Here is a 15,076-nt window from a genome sequence, read left to right as displayed (position 1 = left end):
GAGAACATGTACCAGTGGCTTTCAGAGGGGCTTCTGCAAGTAGTACTTCACCGAAGTAGTTTTTGGTGACAGAGTCCATTTTCAAAAGTGACTTTGCTGACACTTTTGCTGACACTTTGCTACCTGCATCCTACTGGCTTTGGGGAAGTTCAAGTCACAAGTGTTCAAGGGGCACCAAAGGCGAGAGTTGGCCTTCTGCAGCACTAAGACCTTGTCTACCCAAAGGGTCTTGGAGCAGCACTTGTTTTTTTTTTTAGGTTAGCAGCTCTGTATTAGCTGATCCGACCATGTTGCTCCAAACCCAATTAAATTTTCAAATCATGCTATAATAAAAAGTATGTGACTTCCATCAACGATGGAGAGAGTAGCATACTGAAGTGTGGTGATGGTAGGTGGCTTGAGGATGTTTGTTAAACAGATGAACTGACTCATATCTTGTGATATTTTGTATTCAAGCATTTATTTTTTTAAAAAACGGATTATTCCATTTATAGAAGCACATTTTGGTTAGTTCTGAAGACACAGAACTCTGAACTTCGAAGGCCTTTGTGTCTTTGATCCTGCACGGGGCTATGCAGTGTACTAAGCTTCTGGGAAAGCAGAAACTCCCTGAATCCTGTAAAAATAATAAAAAAAAGGCGTTTTTTCCTGGTTGAGGGCATGTGACTAACTACTTATGAAGTCAATCTCATGATACATTCATGGTCCTTTAAGTCATACTTCCCGTAGATGAGAAAGCACGTTTAATTAAAAGGCATTCATGCTACAGAGAAGTACACTACTTTTTGGTAACCTGACATCTCAGTGAAAACACTCTCCTAGTGGCAAATGATAATTTCAGTCATCAGAGAAAAAAAAATTATAATGTAAATGACTTTTTGAGACTGTACTGGTTTAATAATCCTGGGAATTTTCAGGGGGGCAGGATTTCCAATTTGTGGCACTGGGCAAGGCAAGGAGATGTTTACATTTTTGAGGAATCTGAACACTTTGGTCCCTGGCAGGGTGGGCTGGGGAGGAAGGGTTGGGGTAGTGCTATTGTTTTCATGATGTTCATAATGCTGGCCCCACTGAATGCGAGTACCAATGTGTGAGGACTTCTGCATGCTCTTCTTCTCAAAGAAGAAGGAGAGAACAGAGAGATTTCCCCACTCATTTCTGAAGCGTAGGGCAGGGACACAAGACTTAATGCTGACACGCTGATGGGAGGGGGATGCTGAGACCATCCTGCAGCTCTGCTGTGAGCAACCTTCTGATGGGCATGTTGAAAACATCCCATGGGACAAGGAGGCCACCAGGCAGTTTCTTTCAGAGGGCATTTCTGCATCTGCCTTCCATTTTTATCCTTGCCTGGGTGTCGGAGCCAGATCTTCTGGCTGGGGTATTGCAGGGTCTGTGATTTTGTTGGTTTGACTTTCAGTGAGGAGTCTTTCACCCCCAGTGGGGGCTTTTGGACTTGCTTTGTGTCTCACAAAATAACTGGGGGGGGGGTGCCTTCCCACGACAGCTTCTGCCAAATGCTGAAGCCATATTGCTTGCCTCTGCCGCCTGCCACTTTGCCTGCCTTTGTGCCCGTATGTGCGCGGGCTGCCCTGAGTACAGGCCTCCCCTCCTCCCCATTCCCATGGGGCTGAGCCACAGGCAGCTCCCCTGCGTGTAGGGCTCAGGACCGCATCCGATGCTGCCCTGGGACTGTGCAGCTCAAAATACTCTTACTCCGTGCTCATACCGCCAGCCGCTCGGAGCAGAAGAGGCAGTTCAGTGAAAGTATATGAGGGGTAGAGAAATGCGTCAGTCAGTTATCTTCTCGGTCCGTATCAAAGGAGTGAGATATACTTGCGGTTTGTAAGATTTTTTTATTTTAAACTGAGGGAAATAAACCAAGCAAAGTAAGAACAAGAGTAACATTTTCATCAGTAACAGATTGCACGAAACAAAACACGAGACTGGAGAAATCTCTGTGAAAGGTTGGCTCTTGGTTCTTTAGAATTAAAATACATAGAATATAAAATTGTAAGAGCTACCAGCAGCACTAACTGCCCCAACCCACCCCAAGCACCCTAAGTGATTATTTATTTCCAGTCAGCTTCTCAGTTTCTTTGCTTTCCTGTGCAACTCCATCCATAAGGCTGGGATGTGCTCTGAGGCACGACAGAGGAGTTTCACACACAAAGGTGCAACTGGCAGGAAAGCAAAGCACCTAGCCCCCAGGAGAGCCCAGGCAAGGGAGAGGAACTACGCCATGGGGCGGCTGGACCACCATGTGGCCACAGCAGACTAGTTTTCCAGGAGCACTTTGCCTTTGCTAAGGCTTTGAGACCTTCCCGTGATGTGCAGGTGATTTGGTGTTCGTCCCAGCAAGTGCCGTAGGTAGTCAAGGCCTTGAAGCGAGCAGCATCTCAGCTCCCCAAGCACGTGAAGGCCGTGCTGCTCCCCTGCTGGCTCATGTTTCCCACCTCCCCACTGCAGTACCGGCCTGGCTGTGCATGCGTTGTGCAGCGTGCCACAGCTCTGCTTGCCTGGGGCTGTGTTTCCCTTAGGAAGTTCCGATGTGGAACATCCCTTAGGAAGTTTCCCTTAGGAAGCTCCAACGTGGTGTTTCCCTTGCCAGTAGCATAGAGAGGGCAAAGCTGCAGGTGGGGTGGAGAAGCTTTCCTTTCATCACAGACTGTCTCTGAACTGCTTCACCCCCCCACTCTATATGCATCACTTATGGGCAGGTTGTGCAGGAATCATATAGAATACCTTAGTTTTACATGGCACCTTTCTTTAGAAGGGACCCAAGGTACCAACGTCTACCCAGCTCTGAAATGCAACCAGCTGCAAAGCAGAGCTCCTCCCAGCTCAGAACAGATTGAATATAGTGACTTGTCTTTCCAGGACCTCAGGGTCAACCCTGCAGTGCATCAAAGACTCTTCATCCCAGAAGCGTCTTTCTCTTGTACTTTGTGGTGATCAGGTGCCATCCATTATTACCAAAGTTTGCTACCCCCCCCCCCCCCCCCCCTTTTTTTAAGCTTACTCTGTCACTGCAGGATACCAGCCTATTACAGCATGCACTCGAGCAAACTGAATTTCATACAAAGAGAAATCGCACGCTCTTCATCCATGACGATAAGTGCCCTAAGGTTTCCTGGAGGGTGTAAGGGAGGAGCTGACTCAGAACAGAATCCTGCTATATTTTATATAGGCCCCAATACGTGTCAGTCCCCATCGTAATAGCTTCAGGACCGATATTTGCCTCGCAGTACAGCGTATCTCCCTTCTGCAGGTAGAAAGGTCTACCAAAATTTACCATGCCCTTTTCATCCCCTGCCTTTGGTCCCACAGCCTTGTTGAGACTGATGTTTGGCTCTTTGTACAGCTCCACTGTAAAAAGCTCTGTCACGTTCTTTTGGCGGCTGATCTGAGCGTAAATGAAGTAGTTGCCATTCTTCTTAATTATCAGGTGTTTGCGGTTCTGCTGCACCAAATCATCGCAGTGCTTTAAGTTCCACTCCCAGATCATGGTAGCTTTGTTGGTGGATGTAGAATAGTTCAATACTGAGGAAAACACAGACAAAACAGGAATGGTGATTAATTGTGTTTAAGGGCAGCCTTGTTCTGTATGTGCACATTTTATTACTATCTCCTGTTGCCACATCTTGTTCCCCACTCCCTTTCTGACATTTTCTTTAGATGATGATTGTTGTTATTGTTATTACGGATCTTTTTCAGTTTACTAACTCGGAAGTGCTAGGAACGGGTCTCAATCTGCTGAGAGAAGCTCTGAAGGACCCCCGGGGCCATGGGTGGCTTGCAAGGGCTCCCTGCCATTGCAGGTGAGCTGCTCAAAGCTCCCTAGAGAAAGGGAACCTTTCTGAGGGCTGGGTCTGAGCTGGTCCCTAATGAGAACCAATTCGTGGGCAGAACTGCAGCTGGATCTGAGGATGATGAGGGTTACAGGAATCTTCTGCTCACTGGCTGCTGTAGCTGAGTCTTTCATGAGAGCTGAGCCTGTGGGTTTTTCTGTCTGCATACGAGGAAAAACTTTACTGTGAAGCTGACAAAGCACTGGAAGAGGTTGTCCAGAGAGGCTGTGGAGATATTTAAAACCTGTCTGGACATGATCCTGTTCAACATGCTCTGTAGGTGACCCTGCTTGGCAAGGGGCGTTGGACTAGATGACCTCCAGGGGTCCCCTCCAACCTCAACCAGTCTGTGATTCTGTGATTCCCAGATTTTGCCCCCTTCTCTGCATTGAATGAACGTGTCCCACCAGCAGTAAAGCTCAGGACGGGTGGCAGTTGTCATCCACCTCACAGCCTGGGTGACAAAGTGGGAACACGGCCAGGTTGACTGGGCATAGCGCAAGGCACATATTTCTGCAGTACTTCATGCAGCAGGCTCTCGATGCAGGGTGGATCCAATAGCAGGTAACGGGGATACCCAGCCCCAGTGGTACCTGCAGCCACCGCCTCTGTCTGGGGGATCCTGTCTGGTTAGATTAATGCATGCCAAAATGTTTCACTGATTTGATGAAATCTCCCTGAGGCTCTGTGCTGGTACACGGGCTGTTTCTGTAGGACTGCCCTTGCTTGAGCCTAAGGAACTGACTACCGACGCTGGGTAGCAACAATTCTGACCCTGTGACGCTGATTTTATGGGCTGTTTTCAGAAGTGAGCTTGGCTGATTCTGGCCGAGACAGGGTTGCTGGCTGGCAGCCCTAGGTGCAGAGCTGAGGATATCTGTTTGTCATGGCCAGCGTCTCCTATGGGCTCTGTATTTCTGTGGTCAGAATTTACACCTTTCTGCAGAGCGGGTGAGAGCAGGCATAGGGACTGTGAGATGATACTGAGAGACAGTAATCTTTGTCCCAGCAAAAGTCTGACAAAACCAGAAAGCAGCTCTGTTATCTCCATACTCACAAAATCCATGTGCCCAGCATGTCTCTGGTGGCTGTGGAAAGAAGCAACGCTTGGTCAGTGTTTTCTGCTGAGACTTTTCCATCTGTCAGTGAGCAGCATCATCACCGCAAGTGCATAAGAGCATTCCCCAAGAAGGGAAATAACCTTTTTATCTGTAATTACAGTCATTGCTTTCAAATGCAAACAATGATTTGTTAAGAAAAATACAGTTGTTCTCTGACAAAGTTTTAAGTGTTTAAAAAATATCAGCTTTTTTCATATCTACTTTGGTGGTATTTATACAAAATAAAGAAGACAACCGTTAGCAGTGCCTGGAGGAGGTCTGCGCATGTCTCGAGTGCCAGGACTTTCATTTCATGCCTGGACTCAGCTCTCACAAATGGCTGTCACAAATGGTATAGCTGTAGATATGGACTCAAAGCCATACGCGTGGGGAGCTTTACAATGTTGTGCTAATTCACCCTCATAAAAACCATGAATCATTCCTTCTTGTGCATTGCAACTTGAAATCATTTATTCCGGAATTGGTGCTTTGGCAGGCCAGCCCGTGCTGTAGCGCAGATGCTGCTTTCCTGCTGTGCTCAGGGAGCAGCAGAGGCATGCTGACAGCTGACACCTTGCAAGGGCTCCACTGCGTCGGAGTGCCCTGAGGGCTTCATTGCCATCAAGAGTGTACCTATGTGCAGGATGGGGAGGACAGCTGCTGACTTTTAAGCCTACCTCCCTTTAACCACTATACCGTGCTTAGCTCGGGGCGACAGGCACAGGGCTTTCTGGTCCCGTAGCCAGGGCGGCTTTCCGATGCCCTTCCAGCCCAGGGAAGGAGGTGTCTCTGTGGGAGCACGAGTGGTAAACTGACAGGAGTGAGAGATTTCAGTACATTCCTGTGACTCATGGCTCGGTGTTTGCTTATGGAGGTCATGCTCTTCCCAGAGAGCAGTTTTGTAGTTTTGTTCGCTGTCCGGTCAGGGACCCAAAAAAGCAGACTTGAGATCAAGTTACAGGCGTAGGCACCCAATTGCCTCTCGCATCTTGCGGGCTGCGAGCTCTGAAAAGTTTACACTCGCTGCTGAAACAGGACCTCGTCTGCTCCTTAGGAGGTTGCTGTCCTGCGTGCTGGGGAGGGTATCGGTTCCTTGCAGGGAAAGGCTTTCGTTACTAGCTCCTGTCTCTCTCCAATTAACATAAACCGATGGGATTAAGGACAGTTCTTTCACTTGCTAAAGGAACTGTCTTTCTGCAAGATCATATAAAGCAGAGTGTGAGAGGGATGTGGGAAATGCTGTGTGTGTCTGGGTGCTCAGTGCCATCAGAAGGATACAGTTGTGACTGCAGGTCATGGACCTGCTGCTCCACAGCTCTGAAATAGATAGGGAAGGCTGTAGGAGGGGGGCTAAAAGTACCAAAACAATTTCTTCTTTCTATTTTTTTTTAATTGTCTGCTACATAGTGCTGTAAGGTGCATTTAGGTTTCTCTCTTGTGGGAATTGAGCAGTTTTCATATTTTATAAAAGCAATCAGTGCTTTGCAGAGTCAGTTCTCTGAGGGGTCCCTGAAGTCATTATATCACAAGAAGGTTAGATGATTCTCAAGACCATGAGAACAAGCCATCCTGCCTCCTAACAGAAGGGGGCTTTTTCCTTGTCCATTTTTTCCCCAGGACTGGAATTGTGGAGGGAGCTACATCACAGTGGGATATTAAAAACATGCCTTGGATCCTCCCAGAAACTAATTCGGTTTGGAAAGCAGCAAGTAAAAAGCTGGACTTCAGCACACTAATGACTTGGCTCTCCCTTGTATTTCTTTTTGTTACAGTACATGCAGATAGAGAAAAGGAAAAAAAAAATTGAAATTAGCTAATGAAATCCAGAGGACAACATGACTCAGTAACTGCTACTTAGGCAAGACTGTATTAGCACTTGGCAAAATAGAGTGAAAAGGCTTTGTGCCTGGTGAAAGACCAGGACTCCTCAGCGTCTTGTCCTGACAGAGCATCATCAGTCCACACCACGTTAGGAAAGTGTACATCACTGATGCAGGAGAGGACATAAAAGAGAATTAAATAAAAACTTGGGTCTTATGGAAATAAAAGCAAAATGCTGAAGATGTTTTCCCAAGGAACTGGGTCAAATATTATTAGATAAAACTTGGAAGGCAAAAGAGTTAGCAGTCTCCAAGAGAGAAAGAATGACTAGTTTGCAGTTAGATGATAGTATAAACACAGCAGTATTAACCATTAGGAGTATATGCGTGTTGTATAGTCCAGAGTCAGAAATTTATCCTTACCTGTTTATGAAGGAGCAAACAGAAGACTACTGAGAGCGCAATCAAAACAAATATTGAAGTATATAAAGCCACTTTGCAACACGGACATTTCCTTTTCCTTGGAATATTTCCGTTCTCCAGCAAGTTTGGTGCTTCCATGGTGCTTATCTTCAGACAGCCAGAGGTGAGGATGCAAACAGCACCAAGGTCAGAAAAGGCACTGACAGAATTCCTGATCTCATTACCAGGACGGAGCATGGAGACAGTTTTATGCTGAAGGTTTCCCCATGCTAATAAAGCTGAGAGGAGGAGCCATGGTGTGTTTCATCACTAGTCCGGGACTAAGAGGCAATGCGTGAGTGTTTCCTCATGAAACTGAGGCAGAGGACTTTCGTTTGGCTCCCAGCCCAAAATGACCAAAATGAAACTCCGGTAATAAGCTGTAAGGGTTCCAAAATGCACCTCGGACTTTTGTGCGAGTCAAGTTTACAAACTCTTCAGCAAGCATAAACTGAAGGGATGAGGTGCCAAGATGGCTGCATGCAATCTGCTCCCACCTCTGGAGGTACCGGTGCTTTACGGGGCTGAGAAGCTGGCACCAGATTAAACCCGTTTCTCGTTTTGACACCACAGATCTGAGCAGTGATGACGGAAGGGCATTTCTGCAGTTCCCTGAGGACATGATTCATGCGGTAAAAGTGAAACTACACACACTTCAACACATGACTGCAAGCAAGCAGTGCTGTGGAGCCACAAGTATGGTCTCGGTGGCAAGTGGAAACGCATGCAAACAACAGCTTTGACTTCCACACTAATGACTTGAGCAGAAGGGCAGAGTATGAAAATAGTCCACATTTTTAAAATTTCTTCCACTTTGCAGTTTGAAATGAGCTGGCTGATTTTCAGAGTCTTCCTAAAATGATTTATTTAACTGTCAACATTGGAAGTAGTTTCTGCTTTTACATTGTACATAATCTTTTGACTTTTCTTTTGATATGAACGTGTTCTTCATTGATGTTTATTTAAAAAACAATTCTGATACCCAAAGAGCTGTCACATAGAGATCTGTGACAGCTGTGCTGCACTCACTAATTCTACAATGGATGGAGTGCATGGAAAATGAACTTTATGCACTTTAGCCTTCTGCTTCTGCTCTTCCCAGTCCTCATTCCAACCTGCAGAAGGAGCCTCAGCTTGAGGAATGGGGAAGCTTGCTTGTGCTGCACCCAGGCAGCCGCTGGGGCAGTGCCAGCTGTTGCCTCTCTTCAGGACATCTCCATCGCCAGCCCAAGCGCCCTGGCTCTTCTGGATTGCAGCCCAACTCGGACCTTCTCAAAGGAAAGGTGCCAGGGAGTTACTCGGAGCGAATGTGGAAGGGCAGCAGTGGAGGCAGCAGCAAGGTGCTTGCTTGCAGCTGGACCTTGCAGGGTTGTTTGCCATCAGGGCACACTTTGGGACAGCTTCAGGGCAAGGCGTGGGCATGCCTTTGAGGAAAACCCCAGTAAGCCCCAATGTGATTTTCCTGTGGCCCACCACCCCCAGATGGTACATATTTTCTGCCTGCCTTGGTAGTGACTCCGCATGGCTGACGTCAAGGAAATAGGGTACTTTCCACAAACTCCTAAAAAAAGCAATTAAGGACTTGGCGTGCATGGGGAGAAGCATTAACCTCTACCCCGTGTGTCTTCTTCCGCTCCCAACCCTGCAGTGATACAAGGGAAGAGCAATGGCTGTCTTTGCGCCAGCTCCCTTCCTCAGATAAGTGGTTTGTTGAAGCCATGCCTGCCAGAGCTACAGAGGATCCAGCTGCTCCTCTGGGAGCATGCAGAACCATGCAGTCACCATGAAAGGCAGCAGCACCAGGATGACAAACACACGCCACCAGCGCTGCGAGCAAGAGCCCATGGCCTTGAAACACTAGGGCAGGGAGCGTGCTTCTCCCTGCGCACTCCCTCGGGCTGGTTTAGAAACCCCATTTTGGCCTCAAAACAACATTGACCTGTGACTCTGACCCTGCAGCAGCAGACATTAAGCTTGCCACTCCTGCCTTTGACCAGATAAAAGCCCTGAACAATCTTCATTTTAAAGCATGCAAATGAGACTTCCTGTGACATGCCATATACTATGTAGGCAGCGAGGGTCTAAAAAGATGTACATTAACAAACACAACAAAACTAGAAAGTGGCCCAAGACAGGAAAAGAAGATCTACCAACAACAATTTGAGCAACATTTTTTTTTTTAACCCTGTAAAATAACCCTACTTTTTGTTTGTGTGTTTGTTTTTTTGTTTTGCTACCTCAGATAGAGCCCAGGGGCAGAAAATTGTCAGTCTTGGCACCCAGAATTTGCCGGTTACTTAGAGAAAAGGGCGTTAAAATGGGAAGGATCAGCTTCAAGAAGGGGCTGGAGCTGGATCCGGACATCGAACAGGCATTTCACTCAGTAGAGGTGGAGTCCAGCTCGTGTTATATTTGCGTGAATTACATACTAAGTATGCATACGGTGGCTTGTGCGTTCAGAGTTAAGTAGAAGCGCTGAAGGGGCTGTAAATCTGTCCTGCCATCACGCTATCTGTAAATGCATTGCCTGCTGCGTGGCGGTGCTGCAGTTCCGTGCCGGGATCTGTGGTGCTGCGGGGCCGGGGGAGCCCGGGCAGGCACCAGCAAGCGAGGACATTTTGTTCTGCAGTTCCCTGCAGCCTCAGCCTGGCCTGGGTGTGGTGACAGGGCTGTTTAAATTAAGGTGTTCTATTTATTTTTGAAGAATATTTATGGCTGTGTCTCAACTGTGTTTTCTCTGTGGATCCCAGCGGTTTTTGTTTCGGCCAGTGTTTAGCCACGTTGCCCCCAGTTAAGAAACAAACTCAGCCTAAGACCAGCAGCACAGAGGATATAATCACCGGCACGCTTGGGCTCATTTTCTTCCTTATTTCCCAGCACTTCGCAAAAGTAGCCCTGGCTCTTAGAATAGGATTTTGCGTGTATTTATATAGGATTTTGGGTGTATTTATTGACAGGGTGCCCACCGTATGCTGGTCTGGTCCTTCCTTTTCTTTCCTTTCTCTGTCCTAACAGCTTATTAGGACAGGATGGAAACAAGTTCACTGTACAAGCAGCCATGCTTCATACAACGAAGCAAGATATGCGATTCCTGCCTGCCTTTCCTCCCTTGCACCCTTTCCCTGATTGCAGTGCCGCATCTGGAAATGCACAAAGCTCAACCCTAGCATTTAAATTGTTTTGGAATTTGTGGGTGCAGGCATTTGACTCTTTGCCAGCTTTTTAATATGAACTATCTGTTAAGGTCATTAAAGCGCAATTAATCTGCTTTAGATTAATTCACTTCTAAGCAGGAATTTCGCATGCTGCTCTGCAGTCCTAATCTCACTTCCTCTGCCTAAGCACAGGCCCCGGGGCCGTAGTAATTTCTTGGGCCAGGTGCAGAGTGGGACTTGCAGACTTACCGCCCCATGTTTAGACACGAGCTTTCCGTAAGCCAGCTTGACGCCAGGTGACGATCACGGTTCGAGTGTTTGTCCAAGCTCCTCTCGCTCAAACGCTGGGCTGTGCTTTCCAGCCCAGTCCTGGGGAGATGCTTTCTAAAGCCTCGGCAGTCACAAACCATGCAGTTTCTATCACCACGCGTGTCACCACCCAGCGTACGTACACAGTTTGCTTAGCCCCGGGGTAAGTTTTCTGAGTCCTGACTGACTTGTTTTCAGTGACAGGACAGGTTGCCCCATCTCTACGATCTGGTGCAGCCTTTCTTTATGGGTGCTTGTGGGAAGGCTGGCGCGTTTCCAGATACCACGTCTTTCCAAGGATGTGAGAGAACCTTTCACCAGGCTGCGGGAGGCTGCGTGCCGCGGAGGCTCAATGGGAAGCTTCAGACCCAGGCCATGTGTTCACAGCCTCTTGGAAATCCAGCCTAGCTGGCTGCGAGCAGAGGCTCCGATAGGGGAGCTGGGGGTGACAAGCTGACAAGCAGCACTTTTTGCTCCAGGGGTGGCCAAAGGCCCAGGCTGGTTTTATGATCACAGAAACAGTTAATGGAAAAGCCTCGAGGATGTCCCACTACAGGCTTTCTCAAGACCTAGTTCTTTGCCAAGGCAAGTTCTCAACTGAGCAAACTCTCCCTCCCTAGATACTCCCGGCTGTCTCCCTGTGTCACAGCCACCTCCCAGTTGAGTGGGCCAGTCCTCTGGTTTTGCCTCACGCTTTCAGCAAAGCAGCGGTGCGCCTGGTGCTCACTGTGCTGAGCCTGCCAAGGATGATGATGCCAGCGCGGGGACTCCTCTGGCGCCTGGGAGGAGCCCCGACACGACTGGAGGCTGTGCCAAATTTGTGGTGTTCTTACCTATTCTCTCTCCGTGTTAAACTTTTGTCTCGAGTGCTGTATGCCTTCAGTTTCTATCCACTACATTTCATTTGGCCGCTGGCTGCAAGGCTGGTGAGCGGTACGATCTGAATGTTAACTGCATCAGTAACTGATTGCAGCGGTGAGTGAAACAATGGCTGTGTAATTAATGGAGTCTTAGATGGAAAATTGTCCTCTGTGTGGTTCGTGCTGTGACTGGAGCTGTAATCCAGCTAAGCCAGCAGCTCCTGGAGGAAAGCTGGAGACACCCCAGTATCATCAGGTAATTGGGAGCATGCTCTTCTCCCAGCAGACCCGTTGGAACAAGAGGGCTGGTAAAAGGGGCCGAGTCCAACTGCCACCTTACACCCCCACTAGCTTCTCATAACTCTGAGAAATGAATGTTATGTCTTTGGAAATGTGTCAGGACATTTTTCATTGCACAACAGAGGCTTCTGGTTCTGGTTTAAAAAAAGCTGTGACTCCATGTTCCCATCCAGAGCCTTTGGGCTGAGACCAAAGAGCGTTTCTTCCAATGCACAGTACCGGCACTGCTCTCATATCTTCCCACGGAGCCGCAGTGGCTCTGGGGCTGCAGGCATCTCCCCTCCAGCAGCAGGGCTGGCTGGGCTTTGTCCAGCTCCTCAGCCACTGAGCTCACCACCTGCCTGTGCCGCGTGGTGCGAGAAGGGCTGCGGCCAGGGCTGGCTGTCAGGTCAGGCTGTGTCCACTGCAGGCTGGCAAAGCTACCCCATGTTTGCCATAAGCTCCCAGGAGCGCAGGGGAAGGGGATGGTGGAGTGTGCTGCCTGTTCGCATCACGTGAAGTGTCTCCCTACTGCAGCATGAGCTGGGTGGGCATGCCCTGCCTGCCCCTGCTGCCCTGCAAGGCTCCTGAAAGGCGCAGGTGTGCCTGCGTGCCCCAACCAGAGCCTGGGCTATTCCTCAGTCCTTCTGCACAAGGAGTAGAGCAGAGCCTTACACTTATGTCTTCCAGTGGTTGATCTCATGACTAACCACTAGGCCACTTTTCACTGGCGTAAAACAAACATCTGCTCTTCTCCTTTTCTCCACAGTTGTTGCTGGAGAATAGGAATCCTTGGCCAAACCCAGCCTCCTTCCTCTCCAGAGGGCTCCCTTCTGTACTCTCTCCTTCCAACTGCGGACAGTTGAATGTATCATAAAATATGCAGTGTGCGCAATATACCCAGATGGTGGAAAACGGAGAGGGGAGAGAATTGTGGTGGCCTTAGACAAACTGCATTTATCTGCAGCTGGGAAGAAGCTGTTGCAGTCTCCCAGCTTCAAGCATTTCACCTATCCCCTGTGTTTTCGCTCTCCACGTTATTTCTCTTTGCTGATGCCAGGAATGAGCATCAGGCAGGGCTGCACTTCTGAGCTGACCCCTCTGCTCCTGCCTCAATCATTTTCTCATAGCCTCCTTCACTTTCCATCTCCTCAGCGTCACCTCAGAGTTAATGCTCACTTCCTCTTTGTCTTCCTTAATCAGCAGCCATGTAGGATGGTGTTGTCATATGTAAACACCACAACTGACGCAATCCTCTACCCTCTTCTTCCTTTCCATGTGCCATCTTTCCTCTGCTTTCCCTTACAAATGTTTTTCCATTTTGTATTTTCCATCTGTGAGTATTTTAGCATTGCAAAAGCCAGATCTGCCACTGGGGCAACCACTGGTGGACATCGGTGGTGTCCCTTGATGCAGCTGACAGGGCTACCGCAATAACCTCGGGTGAGGCATAGGCAGTCCCTTTACATGGCATTTCCCAGCAGGGCTTTCACCAAGTCCACGAGGTGAAAAAGTCCATGGTCTCTATTATGTGTGCAGCCAGATGTGTGTGCCAGCTTCAGGAACTTCTGGACTCGTGTGGTGGCGTATGAATTGCTCCAGAAAGAATCGTGCTGTACACAGGGCTGTGGTCAGTTGGATTCCTGTGCAAGAGGCTCCTTGTGCTTACTCATATGGTTCTTGGCTTCTGCATAGGTGCTTTTGAATGTTGTGGTTGACAACTTAGAAGCTTATCTGTAAATTAGACCTGCTCTTGATATCCTTGACAAATTTTAAAGAGTACAGTAGGACTAATCTGAGGAACACTACAAAATCTTAGCCATGTTGTGCCTTTTCTAGAATCTTTTCTTCCCCTGTAAGTTCAGCTCAAACCCATGATTTTCTGGAATGTGATGCTGTTGTGCATTGTGTGTTGTGGCAGACTGGAAACCCTCCAGCTAGGAGACTCTTCTCAGCAGCCTCTGGTCTGCAGAGCCTTCCTCCAGACTGGCAGCCTTTTGCTGTCACCTTTCCTCGCCTCACCAGCTTGGTCTGATGCTCCCTGCTCTGCTCCCAGCTGAGCGCAGCGATGGCGGTGGCTGCGCAGGAGTGACATGAGAGCTTCTGGAGGCGCTTGGCAGGGACTCACAGCTCTCAGTGAGAGAAGTGTGCCAACTGGGAGCTGGGCAGTATCCACAAATAGCCTCTGGCAGCAAGATAAAAGATGTGCTTTAGGAAGAGGAGGAAAGGGTTGGGCCTGTAACTCTGACAAATTTCCATTCAAATGAAAAACGGAAAAGTGGTGGCCACATTTTATGCTCACTCTGTTCTTTCCTGCGAAGAAGTATATGTCAAACATGATCTGTTGGTGGAGTTATATTTAGCCACTTTCTTTTCCTTGTTCTCTAGTTAGCTCTTTTCTTTCCTTCAGGGGCAATGCCTGTAAACTTTAAGTGGAAAAGTAGCCAAGTTGCGAGCTGTCAGCAGCTGTAACAGGCAGGCTTCTCACCAACGAAAGCAGCATGAAGGCAGTGACAGCACTGTGTGGTTTGGATGCTGTTACATTGCAACAAGGCTCAAGTGTCTTAAACGACCTGATGAAAGAGAGTAAAGCACAGAGAAACTACAGAGTAGTATTAATTATCTCTGAACATGCCTCAGGGCATGCCAGCGGTTAGAAGTGGGCCGGGGCTGCCAGTCCAAGCGCGGCGATGCACCGCACAGGGAGCCCTGCTTCAGGCCCTTGGATGTGCTTGCCCAGAGCTTGGGGTGTCTAGGCCATCGAAGCTGTCGGTGCTGATTGAGGAGGCTTCTGGGGGTAATAGTTTGGGTTTCCTGCTGCAAATGCTACTTTGTGAAGAGACTGGCCTTCTCACTCCCGCAGCCTGAGTCCTTCAGTCAAAGCAAAACGCACACGGGACTCCTGGCAGGGAGATACTTCTGCGTCTGGAAACCTGCAGTAAAGTGGTGATTTGCCTAGTCCAAAAAGCTACAGAGCCCTCCCCAATTCCTTGGCCACAGTCACCTGGCTGGGAACAGGCAGCGCAGCTTCAGCCTGCTCTGCATCCTCTGGCTGCAGGAGAGCTGCAGTGCAGGAGCACGAGTGTTAGCAGAAACAGCGTGAAAGGGACAGGGCAGAGAAGTTCTTATTGTGGCACTTGCTCTTCTAAAGAGCCCGAAGAGGGAAGTGGCTGAGCCCTTGTTTGCATTCCCCTCACGCAGTGAATACCAGGGGCCTTGGTTTAACTAGAATATCATTGT

At 48.6% G+C, this 15,076-nt stretch overlaps 1 protein-coding gene across 1 annotated transcript; it reads right to left on the bottom strand.

The window, feature by feature from the left end:
- Positions 1-1,820: 1,820 nt before the first annotated feature.
- LOC106041570 (uncharacterized) lies at positions 1,821-8,390 on the bottom strand. The gene is made up of 3 exons (XM_013190107.3): positions 7,195-8,390; positions 4,909-4,939; positions 1,821-3,543 (listed from the first exon to the last, which is right to left on the bottom strand). The coding sequence occupies exons 1-3, from the start codon at positions 7,429-7,431 to the stop codon at positions 3,176-3,178; spliced, it is 636 nt and encodes a 211-aa protein (XP_013045561.1). The 5' UTR covers positions 7,432-8,390; the 3' UTR covers positions 1,821-3,175.
- Between the last annotated feature and the right edge of the window lie 6,686 nt (positions 8,391-15,076).

The sequence above is a fragment of the Anser cygnoides genome, chromosome 8 (genome assembly GCF_040182565.1).
Source record: "Anser cygnoides isolate HZ-2024a breed goose chromosome 8, Taihu_goose_T2T_genome, whole genome shotgun sequence".
In the NCBI taxonomy this organism is placed as follows: domain Eukaryota; kingdom Metazoa; phylum Chordata; class Aves; order Anseriformes; family Anatidae; genus Anser; species Anser cygnoides.
This window is presented reverse-complemented; position numbering and strand designations above follow the sequence as displayed.

Coding starts and splice junctions, on each gene's coding strand:
- LOC106041570 (XM_013190107.3), bottom strand. CDS start 7,431: ATGCTCCGTCCTGGTAATGAGATCAGGAATTCTGTCAGTGCCTTTTCT. Junction 4,940..7,194: donor GTTTGCTCCTTCATAAACAG/GTAAGGATAAAT, acceptor TTCTTTCCACAG/CCACCAGAGACATGCTGGGC. Junction 3,544..4,908: donor ATGCTGGGCACATGGATTTT/GTGAGTATGGAG, acceptor TGTTTTCCTCAG/TATTGAACTATTCTACATCC.